The following is a 19,349-nucleotide window of genomic DNA, read 5'->3' as shown; positions in this document are numbered from 1 at the left end:
AATACTTGCAGTTTTGGCATTGCATGACCCTGTACAGACGTACAGACAGACGAACCTTGTCCAAAAGGATGTAGCTCAGCAGTGCAGATCCAGCGAACGCTACAAGGAAGGAATCCGAAGGGAGATTTTTTCTACCTTTTTCGATAGATATGCAAGCAATTGCTTGCAATCCAATATCTTTACATTTTGAATCAGGGGGTTTTTAAAACAACCAACACCGTGACGCAAAATGTTTTCGACCGTGGGGTTTCCCTCGGTAACCACACCGTCGATCTCCTCATCCTTGGCAGGGATGTATACGCGGTACCCTCTCGTGGAGAGATCGTAGCTAGCAATTGCTTTGTTTGCTTCAAGCTACTCACGCCAACTCGCAGTTTGTTCGGCCTCACCTTCGTAATCTCGGTTACGGCAGAAAACTGTTTTGTAGGTCCTGGCCAATTTGGATAATATTTAATGGCTTTTTTATGTGCCGCAAAAAACAACGTAGAGACCGCTTGCGGCATCTGGGTAACCTTTACCCGTACTTCCGGTACCCTTGGCACAGGGCTAGATAGAGGGGGTGGTACAGGGGAAGGTAGAGGAGAATTGATGGGGGAGATTCCTATCTCCTCTCCATTTGTTTCCACATCTAGGAAAAGTTCTACTTGCATGTTGTCGTCTCATGCGGAAGTGTTACGCTCTACCGCACACAAATGACAAATATTCGAATATAGGGGGGATTAAATAATTGGTATTAAATATGAAAACAATTTTTCAAACTACGATGGATCAAATGAAAAAAGGGCCATCGTATTTGGGACGTAAAATAATACTAATAATAATTATAATGATAACAATAATAATTATAATAATAATAAAATAAATTATAAAGTGAATACTTCACCGAAAGTCTAGGTCTTTTACCTACACGACCTTGTGGCTGCTAGTAGGATTAATCTGGAAGAGTGTCTCAGCAGAACAAATAATTATGACACCAAAAGATCCAGTTTGCTGTTGTATCACAGTGGCTGTATCTCACACGCGACCTTGTAGATGCCGCTTCTAATTGAATTCACTCACTCAGCCGTATCGAGATTCGAGCTGCTAGCGGGGTACCAGAGGTGCGAAGTCATATTTCTACTGCTATAATTCCAGCTGCGTGACCGGATCATTGGCGGAGTAGCCTGCCCCTACCAATGCGCAGGATTCTGCTGATAGACTGCAGGCTATTGTTGTCGCACAGCACAACCGACCGATGAAACAATACCCGTGCGACAACTCGGGTGCCGAATCAAGCGGAGTAAAATAATTTCCGTTTATTCAAAACGGAAGCAAAACAACGAATGGAGTCATTTTATATATTTTATATTATATTTTTGATGTTCCTGGCCACTGTTTAAACATTTTTGAGTCTTTTATAAAACAATTTTACAACATCTTCATGACAATTTTACAACAAATTTGAGACATTTTCTACAAGGTAACGAGCTATTCTTGAGATATTATAACAACTTTACAAAAAAAATTTTCGAGACAATCGTAAAACATCTTTGAGGCAATTTTGAATCATTTCGGAGACATATCTTAGACATACATATTTCAAATATTTTTCAGAAACTCTAGGAAATGTCTCAAAAGTGTTTCTCAAAGCTGGACGTTTAGGAAACATCTTTGAGATAGTTTTAAAACATGTTTGATAACTTTTCGAGACATTTTTGAAACACGTGCGAAGTTTTGAATTGTTTTTGAAACAATTTTAATCCATATTTGAAACATTTTAGACATTACTTAAACACGTTTGAAACATGATTGAAACATGTTCAAAAAATTTTTGGGCCATCTTTGAGACGTTTTCAAAATTATCTGGGGTATTTTTGTGGCCTTTATGAAACATAAAACCCCTTGGAGATATTTTTGCAAACATTTTCTAGACATTTCTGAAAGAGTTAGGAAACATTTTCGATAGATTTTAATAACTTTTTAAAATATATACTCTTTAAAACATTCCTGGAACATTTAGGAGACATCTTTGAAGTATTTTAGGTAATTTGTTTGAAATAGATTCCACACACCTTCGAGATATTTTTAGAATACTTTCAAGACATTTTAAAAATACTTTTTAGGCATTTCTGCGAGTGTTTTGAAACAGTTTGTAAACATTTTGAGTTTGAAAACTATGCGACATTCTTGAGACATTTTACGAACTTTTTTTACACAAATTTGAGATATTTTTGAGACAGTTTTGTAAAATTTTATTGAGCTTTTAGAAACACTTTTGAGACATTTCCTGGACATATCTAAACGCCTTGAAACATCTTTGAGATAATTTTGAAACATGTTTGAAACCTATTAGAGACATTTTTGAAACACGTTCGAAGTTTTAAATCATTTTTGAAACAATTTTAATCCATATTTGAATCATTTCCTAGAAATAACTGAACCACGTTTGAAACATGTTCAAAATATTTTTGCAACATTTTGGAGACATCTTTGAGATGTTTTCAAAATTATATGAGGTATTTATGAGGCCTTTGTGAAACATAGAACCAACATTTGAGACCTTTTGAAACATTTTTGAACATGTTGTTTATCTCTTGAAATTTTTTTTTGACAATTTCTGCATCCAGATCTGAACTCTTTGGTAAAATCTTAGAGCTGGTTTTGAAACATATTTGAAACCTGTTTGATACATTTATAAAACAGTTTAGAAACATTTTTGAGACATTTTCGAGGTACCTTTAGAACATTTTCTGGGGCAATTCGGAGATATTTTATAGACGTTTCTAAGACAATTTTGAAACATTTTTGGTAACTTTTCGATCATTACAAAAATGAACAGTTTTGATTCATATTTGAGATATTTTCGAGATCTCTTTAGACATTTTGAAAACACTTCTAAACTGCATCTCTGAGATATTTTTCAGACATATCTTCGACATTTTTGAGACCGTCTGAACGTTTTGGAAACATCTTTGAGATAGTTTTGAAACATGTTTGAAACCTTTTTGGGACATTTTGGAAAGACGTCCGAAAAATTTTTCAGACATCTTTGAGGCAATTTTTAGACACTTTTGAGACATCCTTAGGTCATGTGTGGAACAATTTTGAAACATTTCATAGACGTTTCTGAGATAGTTTTGAAACATATTTGAAACTATTATAAAACACTTCGAACACATTTTTTTAAGATAAGCTAGAGATTTTTTTGACTTTTGACCGTTGAAACATTTCTGAGACATTTTCTATACACCCCTGGAATAGTTTTGTAACATTTTCGTGGCATTGTTGATACCTTTTTGAAATATAATAAGGCCTTTCGAAACATTTTTGAAACACTTCTGAAATATTTTTAAGACATCTTTTTTTTTTGTAACCGTTTTGAAATATATCAGAATCATTTTTAGAACAATTTTGAGTCATTCGAGAAACATTTTTTGAGTTATTTATAAGACATTTAAAATAAATTCAACTTTTTAAAACATACTTGAGAACAGTTCTAAGTCATTTTCGAGACAATTCCTGGATGTATCTGAATTCTTTGGAAAAGTCTTTGAGCTGGTTTTGAAACTTATTTGTTTGATACATTTTTGAAACAGTTCAGAAACATAATTGAAACATTTTTGAGACATTTTCTGGAGCAATTTCGCGATATTTTATATACGTTTCTGAGGCAATTTTGAAACATTTTTGATAATTTTTCCATACATTTTTGAAACAGTTTTGATGCATGTTTGAGATATTTTCGAGATCTCTTTGGACATTCTTAAAACAGTTTTAAACTTGATCTCTGAGATATTTTACAGACATTTTTGCGACATTTTTGAAACCGTCTGAACGTTTTGGGAACATCTTTGAGATAGTTTTAAAACTTGTTTGAAACCTTTTTGAGACATTTTTGAAATACGTGCGTAAAAATTTTCAGGCATCTTTGAGACGTTTTAAGACATTCTTGGAACAGTTTTGGAGCATTTTATAGACGTTTCTGAGACAGTTTTTAAACATTATTGAAACTTTTATGAAACAGTTTAGAGACATTTTTTAAGAAATTCTGGAGATTTTTTTGACTTTTGACTTTTGAAACATTTTTAAGACATTCTCTATGAATTTCTGGAATAGTTTCGAAACATTTTCAAGTCATTTCTGATACCTTTTTGAAATATATACTCGAGACTTTTTGAAACATTTTTGAAGCACTTCTGAAATATTTCAAACTAAAATCGTTGAGGTATTTTTGTAACCGTTATGAAATATATTAGAGTCATTTCTGGAACAATTTGAGTCATTTGAGAAACATTTTTTCGAGTTCTTTGTAAGATATTTAAAAAAAACGTAAACTTTTTTAAAACAAAGTTGAGAACAGTTTTGGGACATTTTCAAGACAATTTCTGGATGTATCTGAACTCTTTGGAAAATCTTTGAGCTGGTTTTGAAACATATTGGAGACCTGTTTGATACATTTTTGAAACAGTTCAGAAACATTTTTGAGACATTTTCGAGACACCTCCAGGACATTTTCTGGAGCAATTTTGACATATTTTTTAGACGTTTCAAAGACAATTTTGTAACATTTTTGATAATCTCTCGAAACATTTTTGAGACTTTTTTGAAACAGTGTTGATGCATGTTTGAGATATTTTCGAGACCTCTGTTAAAACACTTCTAAACTGCATCTCTGAGATGTTTTTCAGACATTTATGCGACCTTTGACACACCTTTGAGACATTTTCGAAGCAGTTTTGAGACTTTTTAAAGACGATAAATTAAATGCATTTTTGAGAAATTTTCAAGATATTTTTGAGATCTTTTTAAAAAAGTTTGATGCATATTTGGTACATTTTCTAGACATTTCTAAAGCATATTTGAAATATTTTCGAATCATCTTCAAAATATTTTTGCAACATTTTGGAGATATCTGTGAGATATGATCAAGATTTTTTTTTTTCAGACATTGAGGCCTTTGTCTTTGAGATGCTTTTGCAACACTTTTGAAACATTTTCATTTCAAAAACGATATTTATGTGTCTAAATGGGGTCAAACAGTTCTCTTAAAAGTTGTAATTTGAGCAATTCTTGCTCTCTTCATTGGTCTGATGGCGGCCTTTTTTTACTTTCAATGGAAGCTACTCAATTCCTCTTAAAACGACGTGTTGTTTGTAGAAAGTTTTGAAAACTGGTTGATCCCTTGATGCTCGAGGGGTCCATTAACTAGAACTTAACAAAGTGGTTTTCTCATTTCTTTACACTTCTTTCTATCATTTAGACACCTTGTCAAGCCATTTTCAAGCTGATTCAAAAACAAGAAACTTGGATTGAAAGCCAAGGAACGTTGAGTGTCGTTTTTTGTCACCTGCGAGGAACTACTCCAGCGACAAAAAACTAGGGGTTTTCTTCATCACATTTTGACGGGTGATGAAGAATAGATTCATCACAGCAACCCATAGAAAATGGGGCCTACCCGTCATGCATCTACATTGTCCCACAGGCAGGGCTGGAATTCACCTCAGTGCGGACAGAGCCACACAAATTTGTACACAACACATTTGCCATCAAACCGTGCGTGCCACTCCCGATATTTCGTTTGTGTTCTCTTCTCCCTATTCGCTCTTTTGTATTTCTTTCGCACAGAAAAAATACGACTGAGTGCGTTTTGGGCATTTGCTAAAATGTGCGACACCACACATTGAGTCTTACTTTGTGTGTTGCTTGGGGCAATGATTATCGGATTTGACAAACGAACGATTATAGTATTAAATTTTTTTTTGCACTTCATTTGACTCCTACTGAAATAATTTAGGAGCTAATTTTCAATGCTTCTCAATGAGTTTTGTTTCAAAACTAAAAATATTTTCTTCCCGGAGATAGCCGCAATATGTCTTGTACATGAACAGTAGGGTGGTAATAGAAATCGACTTTTCGAATTTCGTTTAGAAGTAGGCCTCAATAGTTTCGTCTTCGAAAAAAGTTCCCAAATAAAACTTAAGCTTAATCTTCGGGAACACGAAAACATTATTTTGTGACCAATGAAAAAAAATGCACAGGTAGTTCATAAATTTCTGAATACAGTCAGGTTTTTTTTACGCGGGGGATACGTACCTCGTAAAAACCGCGTTAATTCGAAACTCCGCGTAAAAAAAACTGCGCTAATTCAAAAATCCGCGTGAAAACCCGCGTTAATTAAAAAAACCGCTTGAAAAAAACCACGTTATTTTAAAAATCCGCGTAAAGCAGTCCATCAAGAAGGGCTTCAGAAAAAAAAACCGACACGCTCTAGAACCAGTATTTGAAATTGTCCTCTTTGACGGTCATTCTGGATCTTTCGGTGGGCGGAGGGTATTGTTTGGTCTAAGTCTTTTACTAGATAAACACTTAAACGTTTCTGGTTCCAAACCTGCGTTAGTTCGGAAATTCGCGAAATTTTTTTTGAATTAGCGCGATATTGCGTAAAAAAAACCGCGTTAATTCAAAAATCCGCGTAGAAAAAACCGCGTTAATTAAAAAATCCGCGTAAAAACTGCGTTAATTCAAGAATCCGCGTGAAAAAAAACTCGTAAAAAATCCGCGTACAAAAAACCGCGTAAAAAAAACCTGACTGTATCAAATATTCTGATACCAAATGTCTTAAAAATGCATGAAATATCGAGATCTGATGTTATCCAAAAACAAAAAATTTAAAAAATCGATCAGTTAAAGTTTCACTTTTCGACTGAACGAACTTCTAAATGCGACGAAGGACGACTTTTTTCCATACAAGTCATTACCACCCTAATGAACGGTATCGGTAGTGAATGCATGTAGCGATTGTATATGAATACCGGCACAGAAACATGTCTGGACGTGCGTTATATGTCCTAAGAAACACGTCGTTTCTTGGTTCCTTTTCTCTGCTATTTTTTCTACCCGCAACGCAACGCAAACTACTCAAACTGAAGCTCTTTGTTCTTACGCAATGTGTCACAAAAAGCAGCACAAAGTGTTGTTCCGTTCTCCCTCTCTTGAAATATTTCTCACTTGGTGATATCTTTCAAAGTCATTTCGTTTTCGCTCTTTCTCTTTGTGCCTGTTGGTTGTCAAAATGTGTAGGTACCGTTCTCGTTGTGCCTTGACATAAAATTCACACACTGAGCGCAATGAGTGTGAGAATGACAGCCCTGCCCACAGGTCGGTGCTATTTATTATGAGCTGTTGAAATCGAAGGAACCTTCACCTGGAAATGGTATCGACTTCAATTAATGCGATAATGCAGAGTACTATGCGAAAAATGGCCACAATCTGAACAGAGGCCCGAAAAGTGATCCTTCTGCATGACAACGCTCGGCCTCATATTGCCAAAGTCGTTAAAAGTTGCATAAAAATGCTCCAATGGGAAGTTTTATCTCACTATCGACCTACCTGGTTCGTGAAAAGTCTCAATGGACGAACGCAAGTTCTATCGAAGAAAATTAAATTTTTGATTTTTCGCTTTGTACAAATTGTTTCGAAAACTTCACTTTTTATAGCCGTACACTGAATGATTTCGATTAAACCAGTTTTCCAAGTGCCTTTTTATTTGAAATCGCAAAACCTCCCAATAAAGGGTTCCCTGGTTTTACACAGCAAACATATAATTATGTTCTCCTGTAATACTGTACGGTTCTGTGAAAGCTTTTCAGAGTTGTAATACCATTCAATTAAATTCACTCCTGTGCCCCAGCCCATTGTTGGATCCTCCACCGGCCATTATGTGGCAATATGGAGCTAGGTTGGAAGCCCGACAGTACCCCGTCAGCTTATTAACAACTATTTTCGATGTAAATGGAAAAACCAAACTCACTCGAAGCGACCGAGCGAGATGGAAGCGATCCCACTTCAAAGTGGAACCATTTTCCACATTCCATCGCCCATTTCGTTGCTCTCTATTTGACCAACATTTCAACCTTGAAAGTGTAACTTTTAACTAACCCTGCGCCCTTTTTTGTTCTCTTTTCTCGTTTCAGGTGAGTTTTTCCCGCATTCGAAATTCCACTTGGTCCCACTTGGGAACGTCAAAGAAAAAACAATTTCCGCTTTCACATCATTCTGTTTCACCTCTCTAACAAGGGCAAAAAAAATCATTACTTTTCACGACCCACCCATTTTCCCAACTGTGATTACCACATACACACACACACAGAGAACACTCAAACCCATACACAAACACTCGCATTTCACTTCAACGCCAAAGGATAAGCATGGGAAAAGTATTGTTTTCTATTGAACGAAAAATTCCTTCCCTCTTTGGGGTCATCCTTCCGGTTGAGATTACGGTCCAGATTCGTGTCCTTCGCCACCTTCATATTTCACACAGCTTCCCACCATCGCTGCTGTTTGCCTTTTAGCCCAATTTTTTTTAAAAGCCGCTTTAGATTGCATAAAATGTGCAATTCAGTCAGAGTAATAATCTGAATATTATGAGAAGTGTGTAGTTATGCCCGAAGCACAGCAGAATAAACACATCTCAAGTGGCACGCGGTACGAGCAGAGAGCAGAAACCTGGACCCCGGTTGACAAGCAATTAGGTCTCTCTGGTGAATACTTCAAAAAAAAAAGCTCTGCAGCTTTTGCAGCGTTTCGTAAGCTAATTTGGATAGTGCGGAAAACAGAAATGCTGCAGCAGAACTTATGCTTTAAAATATCCGCCCAACTTTTGATGTTTCTTCAAGACTGAATCATCGTGGGGTAATAAATTCCAGCAACAAAAAAGGAGAACACAGATTCATCTGAAATCCTCATCTCAGGCTGAAAGAGCTATCAAACGGCGGCGACGGCTATCAATCATTGTCCGCATTGCTTTCGGGAATATGCCACAAAAACACCGACGTTTATCCCAAACAACTTACCGAAGTCACGCCCGTACTTCTGATTGGGTGGGTAACGAGGGGCGAGCACAGAAAAAAAAATTTTCTCGTTCTGCACGATTGGGCAGGTGCAACTACTACCGGGTAAACGACCTCCCCCTCCTTGTACCAGCTTCTAATATGAAAACGAGAATGATGATGATGATGCTGTGACTCATCACAATATCGTATACGACGAATAAGTGTTTGTCGACTAGGGAGAATAGGGTAAAATCGTCCATTTTTGTTTGCTGAACAAAATAAAACATCTACCGAATAATGGCTCGGGCGCGTTCGAGATTGCCAGCGAGAAAAGCTGGAATCTTCCTCCCACGTGTTTTTGTTCCTGTGCGATCGGCAGTAGGGTTTGCAATATTCCCGAGAATAGATTTCCCGGGAAACGAGAATGAAAAATCGCATTTCCCGGGAATTCCCGGGAACCGGGAAAGGAAAAACTCCTTAGCAAGAATGAGATTTCAAATAAAGTTTATTAATAAAAAGTTTCAAACAATCGTTAACAATTTAATTATCAATTGAAGAACAAAATTTATTCAAGTTCACTCCAAAAATTCATTAACAATCGTCTATCAATCGCCTCAGTTCCGCTGACAATTTTCCGTTAGGCCCAAATAATGTAGTTCCCTTCTGTAAAACTTTGCTTAAGATCGCTAAATCACCGCTGGCGTCTGATTTCTAAAATACTTCTAAATCACCGATTCCAGCTTTTGCTACAATTCATTAGAAACTGAAGAGTCCAATACTTTTAGTTTGTTAAAGATAAAGCAGGAGTGTTTGGCAGCCAGATTTTAGAGCATTTGAATGCTTTCGTAATTAATGTGGAATCGCGGCCACGACCCAAGTTACACTGACTGAGTTTTATCAATTTATTTATTTCTGGTCGCATTGATTTACGGGTTTCAATTTTTTTTATCAATTTACAGGTTTCAAAATTTTTTGTCAATAAACAAAGAAAAAATCAAGCAACTATCCGCTTAGTAGTAAACTCACTAGCAAAAAAAAACATGAGACGAAGAAAATATTTATTAATTTATCGTTTACTGAATAAGACAGCATATATTTTTGACAAATAAATTAAGCAAATAATTTGATATTACACGGCAAGCAAATATTGATCGTCGTTTGAAGCAAATATTTGCTTCGTATAATGCACACTATGAAGCTGCTCTACACTTCTACGACGTAAGTTTCGTGTTTTGATACGATATTTAGTTTTATTGCAATATTGTATGGAAAATTTTCCGAGGAGCTCGGGAATCCCGGGATCCCGGGAATCAATATTCCTATTCCCGGGATCCGGGAATCCCGGGAAAAGGCAATTCCCGGCAAATCGTTCCCGGGATTGCAAACCCTAATCGGCAGGGCTGAGGCGAGCAACCGGAAATAATCTCATTCAAAGTCGGAAATGGAACTTCCAGCTTATAGAGTTTTTCTCTCTCTCGCTCGTTCACTTTACGGCTGTCGCGTCGGTTTTATCGGAGTTCACGGAACGTGCCGCTACGGTTCGTCACGTTCGGCCAGTTTTTTCGACAACCAACGGCCGAGGGCGCGTGCTGCGTCCCTCCGGACGAATCGAAAGGTCGACGGCTGTTAAAGATTAGGGCGCGCTGATATGCAATTATTCTGTTCGCTAAGCACGTGCAGGATAATTTATGTTTCGAAAAATGAAAAAAACAAAAGCTTGGTCCTCAGAACCGAATGTGCGCATTTCATTTTATCCGATAACCTGCTGAATCCGCCTTCGGGTTCTTACTGCTGGAAATCCTACATTCGACCCGAGAGTCACCCGGGTGATAAATTGGAAATTAGTGGCGTAAAATTATTCCACCATAGTCAAATATCAGCCGAATTTCAGACAGAGGAAAAGTTTTCGCCCGGCAAACTTCCGAAGCGGGCGAGCGGAGCTCTTGATAATCGTTCCAGGACCGGGGAAGGGAATAACTTTCCCGAACAAGTGGTGCAGCAAAAGTTAACTCTAATGTGCGCCGCAATAATGAAGCGGTTTTGTGGGTCTTATATGAAAACCGGATCACAGAGCCGGAAGAGATTTTCGTGATGAAGTGAAATAGTTGGTATCCGTTCTGTCTCGGGGGAAGTATTATTCACTGCGACAGACAGCGTCTAGAAGTGATCCCGGACGAGAATTTAAATTCTCCGAAGGACCAAAGTTTATCGTGCCGAGTCAAATTAACTCTACTGAGCACACAAAATAATAGGAAAAGAGTTTGTGTTTTTTTTTTTGGAATCCAGAAACTCGTTGCTTATCTTAATTAAGGACTGCTTTTGAATCTCACAATTCAATTAGATCCTTCGGGTTTGTGGCTTGTTTTCAGTCCCAGAATACACTTGTTGCACTTTGTTTATTAGATCAGGCCACGTGCATCCTAATAATGTTATTACTCTTTGCTTAAGTATTAATAGACACTAAACTATACTAGAAAGTTAACGTGCATGGCTATCTAACATCTGACATATTCCTAGGGTGGTGACATGGTTCGACAGAAGTTATAGGGTAAAAGGCGTGCATTTTGTCAGAGAGATAACGAAAATGTTCTTGATGATGTATGAAACATGAGAAATATCTAACATCGAACTATACTAGAATGTTAACGTGCATGTCAATCTACCGTCTGACAAATTTCTAGGGTGGTTATATGGCTCTGACGGAAGTTATAGGGTAAAAGGCGTGCATTTTGTAGAAGATGTTACGAAATTGTTCATGATGATGTATGAAACATGAGAAATATCCATCACCAAACTATACTAGAAAGTTACAGTGCATGACAATCTACCATCTGACATATTCCTAGGGTGGTAATATGGGTCTCACGGAAGTTATAGGGTAAAAGGCGTACATTTTGTCAGAGAGGTTACGAAAATGTTCTTGATGATGTATGAAACATGAGAAATATCTAACACCAAACTATACTAGAAAGTTAACGTGCATGTCAATCTACCGTCTGACAAATTTCTAGAGTGGTTATATGGCTCTGACGGAAGTTATAGGGTAAAAGGCGTGCATTTTGTCAGAGGTGTCACGAAAATGTTCTTGGTGATGTATGAAACATGAGAAATACTCATCACCAAACTATACTAGAAAGGTACAGTGTACGGCAATCTACCATCTGTCAAATTCCTTGGGAGGTTATTTGGGTCTGACGGAAGTTAAAGGGTAAAAAGCGTGCATTTTGTCAAAGGTGTTAGGAAAATGTTCTTGGTGATGCATGAAACATGAGAAATATCCATTACCAAACTATACTAAAAATTTAGAGAGCAGGGCAATCTACCATTTGACAAATTCCTAGGGTGGTGACATTGCTCTGATGGCAGATATGGGGTAAAAGCCGTGCATTTTGTCAAAGGTGTCACGAAAATGTTCTTGGTGATGTATGAAACATGAGAAATATCCATCACAAAACTATACTAGAAAGTTACAGTGCATAGCAATCTACCATCTGACAAATTTCTAGGGTGGTGACAAGGGCCTGACGGAAGTTATAGGGTAAAAGGCGTGCATTTTGTCAGAGGTGTTACGAAAATGTTCTTGATGATGTATGAAACATGAAAAATATCTAACACCAAACTATACTAGAAAGTTAACGTGCATGTCAATCTACCGTCTGACAAATTTCTAGAGTGGTTATATGGCTCTAACGGAAGTTATAGGGTAAAAGGTGTGCATTTTGTAAAAGATGTTACGAAATTGTTCTTGGTGATGTATGAAACTTGAGAAATATCCATCACCAAACTATACTAGAAAGTTAACGTGCTTGGTATTCTACCTTCCGACAAATTCCTAGGGTGGTAACATGGGTCTGACGGAAGTTATAGGGTAAAGGAGTGCATTTTTTCAGAGGTGTCACGAAAATGTTCTTGGTGATGTATGAAACATGAGAAATACCCATCACCAAACTATACTAAAAAGTTACAGTGCATGGCAATCTACCATCTGACAAATTCCTAGGGTGGTGACATTGGTCTGACGGCAGTTATAGGGTAAAAGACGTGCATTTTGTCAGAGGTGTCACGAAAATGTTCTTGGTGATGTATGAAACATGAGAAATATCCATCACCAAACTATACTAGAAAGGTAACGTGCATGGCAATCTACTATCTGACAAATTCCTAGGGTGGTGACATGGGTCTGACGGCAGTTATAGGGTAAAAGGCGTGCATTTTGTCAGAGGTGTCACGAAAATGTTCTTGGTGATGTATGAAACATGAGAACTATCCATCACCAAACTATACTTGAAAGGTAACGTGCATGGCAATCTACTATCTGACAAATTTCTAGGGAGGTTATATGGGTTTGACGGAAGTTATAGGGTAAAAGGCGTGCATTTTGTCAGAGGTGTTGCGAAAATGTTCTTGGTGATGTATGAAACATGAGAAATACCCATCACCAAACTATACTAGAAAGGTAACGTGCAGGACAGTCTACTATCTGTCAAATTTCTAGGGTGGTTATATGGGTTTGACGGAAGTTATAGGGTAAAAGGCGTGCATTTTGTCAGCGGTGTCACGAAAATGTTCTTGGTGATGTATGAAACATGAGAAATATTCATCACCAAACTATATTAGAAAGTTAACGTGCATGGCAATCTACAATCGGACAAATTCCTAAGGTGGTGACGTGGGTCTGACGGAAGTTATAGGGTAAAAGGCGTGCATTTTGTCAAAGGTGTTACGAAAATGTTCTTGGTGATGTATGAAACATGAGAAATACCCATCACTAAACTATACTAGAACGTTAAAGTGAATGGCAATCTACCATCTGACGAACTTCCAGGGTGGTGATATGGGTCTGACGGAAGTTATAGGGTAAAAGGCGTGCATTTTGTCAGAGATGTCACGAAAATGTTCTTGGTGATGTATGAAACATGAGAAATATCCATCATCAAACTATACTAGAGAGTTAACGTGCATGGCAATCTACAATCGGACAAATTCCTATGGTGGTGACATGGGTCTGACGGGAGTTATAGGGTAAAAGGCATGCATTTTGTCAGAGGTGTCACGAAAATGTTCTTGGTGATGTATGAAACATGAGAAATACCCATCACCAAACTATACTAGAAAGGTAACGTGCATGGCAATCTACTATCTGACAAATTTCTAGGGTGGTTAAATGGGTTTGACGGAAGTTATGGGGTAAAAGGCGTGCATTTTGTCAGAGGTGTCACGAAAATATTCTTGGTGATGTATGAAACATGAGAAATATCCATCACCAAACTATATTAGAAAGTTAACGTGCATGGCAATCTACAATCGGACAAATTCCTAAGGTGGTGACATGGGTCTGACGGAAGTTATAGGGTAAAAGGCGTGCATTTTGTCAGAGGTGTCACGAAAATGTTCTTGGTGATGTATGAAACATGAGAAATACCCATCACCAAACTATACTAGAAAGTTAACGTACATGTAAATCTACAATCTGACAAATTCCTAGGGTGGTGACATTGGTCTGACGGCAGTTATAGGGTAAAAGACGTGCATTTTGTCAGAGGTGTCACGAAAATGTTCTTGGTGATGTATGAAACATGAGAAATACCCATCACCAAACTATACTAGAAAGTTAACGTACATGGCAATCTACCATCTAACAAATTCCTAGGGTGATGACATGGGTTTGCCGGTAGTTATAGGGTAAAAGGCGTGCATTTTGTCAGAGGTGTCACGAAAATGTTCTTGGTGATGTATGAAACATGAGAAATATCCATCACCAAACTATACTAGAAAGTTAACGTACATGACAATCTACCATCTGACAAATTCCTAGGGTGGTTATATGAGTCTGACGGAAGTTATAGGGTAAAAGGCGTGCATTTTGTAGGAGGTGTTATAAAAATGTTCTTGGTGATGTATGAAACATGAGGAATTTCCATCACAAAATCATATTAGAAAGTTAATGTGCATGGCTATTTGACAAATTTCAATGGTGGTTATGTATACCTGACGGTTGTTATAGGGTAAAAGGCGTACATTTTGGTTTTAAGAAAATGTTCTTACAAAAATTGTAATTGGACCACACGTCCGAGTCCGTGGGACCCTTTCCTTTTTTGATAGAGGTGTAATTTTGTGTCGAAGCCTCTAATTTTCTTCATAATTTTCTAAAGAAAACTAGTAAAGTAATCCGAAAAAATCAATTTCAAGCGGCAGTGTTGCCAGATATGTTCATTTTGCCTTTAAAAAAGTAAGTTGCGTTTTTCGGCACATGAGAAAATTTCGATTTCAAATTCGATGATTGCACCGTGTTCCAGAACAACTTTTACTCGAGGAACATATATCGGGGAATTATATGTTAAGTAATAAAATTGAATTTCCTCAGGTTTTAAGCAATCTCCTTTCCTATTTTTTAATGCATCTCCGGATACTTTTTCAAATTCTCAATTAGTCAAGGACTTTTTTTAAATATCAATATTAAACGGCAGTGTTGCCAGGAATGTGATTTTTGCACTAGAAAAATTAAATTACGTTTTTCGGCAAATGAGTATATTCCGATTATAAATTCCACAATTTCATCGCGTTTCTGAGGAAATTTCACAGAAAAACAGTCATCACTCGGAGGTATTATGAGCAAAACTCGAGTTACAGTATTTTTTCAAAATAAAGTCAAATTTACCCTGATTTGCTTCAATTTTTATTCCCATTTTGCTTGATATCCCTAGAACTCTTTTAATTATGGTCATTTTGGATGGAACAATTTAATGGAAATGAGCCAAAGAATTGAGAAATTTAGTAAATTTTGACCATAAGTATTGCCTGTTGCTTGGCCATCCTTAAAAACAATTTTTTTCATCAATTTGAAATTTTTAAGCAGAGAATTGACAATATTAAAAAAAGAACTTTTTTTAATAAAACCCGCACATAAAACTCATACACTTCAAGCTAAATAAGGCTCAATTTAACTCAAATAGAAAATCATTTGTATTCACACATCGTTATTCACGATAAAACCGAACTAAAAATGTAACGGCTCCCACAAAAAAACACGACCAAAAATGTGCCTATTGTTTATGCGATACTTTAGATAGCAAAAAACAGAGCAAATTGTTGTTTGTGCCATGTCAAATGAATGTTTTGTTGAAAAAAAAACTTGGAGTCATACCTTTACGAAGCTCACTTATGACAACTTCTTCAATCAGTCAACTAATCAGCTTTTTATGATATCAAACAGATTTAAAAAGCTGTATCGTGACATGGTACAGCTTTTTTCAAACAAAAAAGGTTTTGGCATGACTTCCAAAGGCATTATGAACCTTCGTGGAAAAAAACATTAATGAGAGACAACCCGTTATTGCAAACTAGTTCACCTTACCAATCAAAAATTCATTCCAGTGAAACCCCATTGAGTGCATTCGAAAAGTTATCTGCCAAATGCACTCATAATCCGAAATTGCACTTTTCATTTTATTTTTACCAACTTGCGAACCACGCCAGTCGTAAATCCGATTCCGACATTATGCCGACTGCGCTCGCTGATGACGGCAAACCGCGTATTCTATTTGACAAAAGAACTGGAAGCAGTACAATGAAACAACATGGCAGCATAACGATGAAAAAGCTAAACCGCTGCTCGGTTGGCAAACGCAACTGACTGGAAAGAATACAATTCTCGGTTTTTCCCGTCACAGAGCCATATTTACGCACAAAAATAAGCGAATTTACCAAACCAGCGGGTTTACATTTTAATCCGCTGGCTTAAAGTTAAAGCTTAACTGTCGAGCACACACACGCACGCACGCATTAAAATGTTCGCTGTAACACGACCAAATGTTCGAATACGTGCATAATATAGCCAACACTGTGCATTAAGGGGCGACAAAAGGCATTTGTGTGCAATGGACAGCAAAATTAAATTACGGTCAACCACATCACCGCTCCGCTGCACTCAGCCTTTGCCACACAAACAACTTGTACCCACAACCGTGCGTCTCCATCAGCCTCAAACAGCAGTGTGGGGGCGCATGGTCAACCAGGCGAATTTTGTCAAGAACCATTGAAGGCGGCGAAAAAAAATCCAATTTATTTCCTGTTTTTGCTCATTTATTATTTCATTCGAGCCAAAATTCCTCGCGTACTATAAATTATTTGCGTGCCCCAGCTTCAGACGCAAAACTTTCCACACTGCCTTCTTCCGAGTGCGCGAAAATCGATTCCGACGTGTTGTCCGCCGGGAACGCAGCGAATGATAGCTGGAGCTCCGCTATTAATAGATAATATTTGATTATGTACAAAATTCGCCCTCTCTCGAAGTTCGTACGCGGCGGCGGCGGCGTCAATCGAAACTTTCGCTACTCTGCCCCGATGGGTTTGGGTAATAAAAGTACTTAGGTACCAAATTTTGCCGCCTGCTGGCTGGAAGCCTTCCTAATTAAGTTAACTGTGTAACTATGCGGCTCTCTGTGCGAAACGATGTTGGGAAGCGATGGCAGCTGTGGCCATGGCAATGTCTGCCATTACACTTCCGCAGCGTTGCGCGTCTTCGTTGTCCGTGCGGATAGGGATCTCGACAGGGAAACATGACAGCTTGAACGCTCGCCAGCATCTACATTTCATACAAGGCATGTCTCGTTTTCTGTTTCAATTAGTGCCTCGATAGAATATAAACTGAGTGGCAAACTTAGCAGTAGTTAACTATTCTAACTTTGTCTTCTGACGGGCAGGTGCCCAAAGACGTCACGCGATCAATTTCATACCATAGCAAACACTTGCAAACACAACCACTGTAAATATTTTTCAACACATACCTTCATTCACCGTGTCCACTCTTGTATTGGTGTCACTACTAACAGATAAAATATTTCTCTTTCTTTTTTCTCTCTTTACAAATATGACTATCGTTTTCGAATGAATCTTTATCTCGCTTTCGTCCACCGACAAACCTAAAAACCAAAAAAATAAAACTTCCATTATCACCAAAATTTTCTCATCACTACGATACGCGCGATCCGAACCTTCTCACTCGCACACTGACAGCATCTGCCGAGCTGGTAGACATCTCGGTCGGGGTCGTTCCAAGCGGGTACACAGACTCGCGCTCCCGAATCTCGATGGTGCAGTATTTGGAGCCCCTAGCCCGACCTACCAAGGCACCAAGTAGGTTGAACTGAAAGTCATTTGTTTTCCTGTTTATTTTAACATTCAATGTTGTATCCAAAACAATAATTGTCATTTGAAACCGACTGCACTCGGTTGACTGTTGCGCTTCAATACATTTAGGAAAAAAACTCACCCTGCGAGCTTACGTTGCTCTATCGTTCTCGATACTAAACTTGGCTTAAGACAAACCATAAATTATTGTAGTCATAATTGTTTCACTTGTTTCCAAAGGCACTTTCGCGTGTGACTTCGAAGCTATCGCGCTCGCGACTCGATGTGTTAGGTCACATCACCACGCACATTCACATGTTTTCGTTAGCGAAACGTTCGACCGTTTGCTTTGGTATATCCTGTAGCTCCCGCCACGCAACACACTGTTCCGTAGTTAGCTGCTTAATAGTATCGCTTGTGTTACCCCAAAAAAATTACCCCAACGTAGAAAACCTCGCGAATTGGTGAAGTAACCAAATTTTAGCCCTTATTGCATGCCCCGTCATTCCGAATCCTATAGCGTCCAAAAATTACAATTCCGAATGGTTCCCAAGCTGGAGCTAATCCATTCAAATCGAAACGTTTTTACGGCGCGTTAACTACTCGTGCCGCAATTGGCAATCGCGCGAATGCCCCAGCGCAAATATGGCAATTAAAACTTTTCCTTTCAGCTTTCAGGAGATGCGATTCCAGCGCGCAAATTAAATTTATGGCTAACTTTTGCCACCGCCAGAAGCTGTCACAGTTTGAAGGCTCAAGATGACGACCGCTTCAGGCAGCTCGGGCAGTGCGAAATTGAAGCAGATTGATTTGTAATAGCTAGTGTCGAATTTCGGTTTAGAACCGCTTTGGTGAAAGATCAATAGCAACCGAATGAATTGTGCCTCAAGGCTTAATTGTGGGAGGTGATAGGCTACTTACCATTATCATTTTTATCATTTTTGACCTAAATGTTTCGGAAAATTGGACAATCATGACATTTATGTCATTTGAGACATTCAAAACATTTAGGACATTTATGGTATTTATGACATTCATGACATTTAAGTCATATATGACATTTGTGACATTTAGTCATTTTTGATATTTGATTTGATATTTTTGGCATGTTGGAAATATTTCAGATATTTTCAGATGTTTGACATTTTTAAAATTATTGACATTTTTGGCATGAATTGAAATTCAGTACGACTCGCAGTGAAATGGGTTATTTTTTGAATATTTTCCTCGCAGAGAAGCTCACAAACGATTTTATTCAACTGATTTTCATTCTGATGGTTTCAATTTTCAAGTTTCGAATTCAATATTGTTAAGTTAATAGTGGAATTTAGTGTTCATTTCGGATATTTTTCTAATCGTATTCAACAGTTTTTAACATTTATGACAAATTTGAATTATTTTCAAGAT

The 19,349-nt window shown here is 37.7% G+C and overlaps 1 protein-coding gene across 21 annotated transcripts in view; it reads left to right on the top strand.

The window, feature by feature from the left end:
• The window catches only part of LOC129718145 (cubilin), a 339,048-nt gene that overhangs the window by 221,151 nt on the left and 98,548 nt on the right, over positions 1-19,349 (top strand). For 19 of the 21 annotated variants that reach the window (XR_008727035.1, XM_055669492.1, XM_055669413.1 and 16 more), the window contains one exon: positions 17,829-17,948. The exons of the other annotated variants lie outside the window; for them this stretch is intronic. Coding sequence is in view for 18 of the 19 variants with exons in the window: in XM_055669492.1 (XP_055525467.1) it covers positions 17,829-17,948 (120 nt within the window). In the remaining variant the exon portion in view is untranslated. The remainder of the gene's footprint in view (positions 1-17,828; positions 17,949-19,349) is intronic. 21 annotated transcript variants of the gene reach the window in all.

This window comes from Wyeomyia smithii, chromosome 1 (genome assembly GCF_029784165.1).
Source record: "Wyeomyia smithii strain HCP4-BCI-WySm-NY-G18 chromosome 1, ASM2978416v1, whole genome shotgun sequence".
Lineage (NCBI taxonomy): Eukaryota > Metazoa > Arthropoda > Insecta > Diptera > Culicidae > Wyeomyia > Wyeomyia smithii.
Note: the sequence above shows the minus strand (reverse complement) of the source record. Positions and strands in the feature narration are given on the sequence as shown.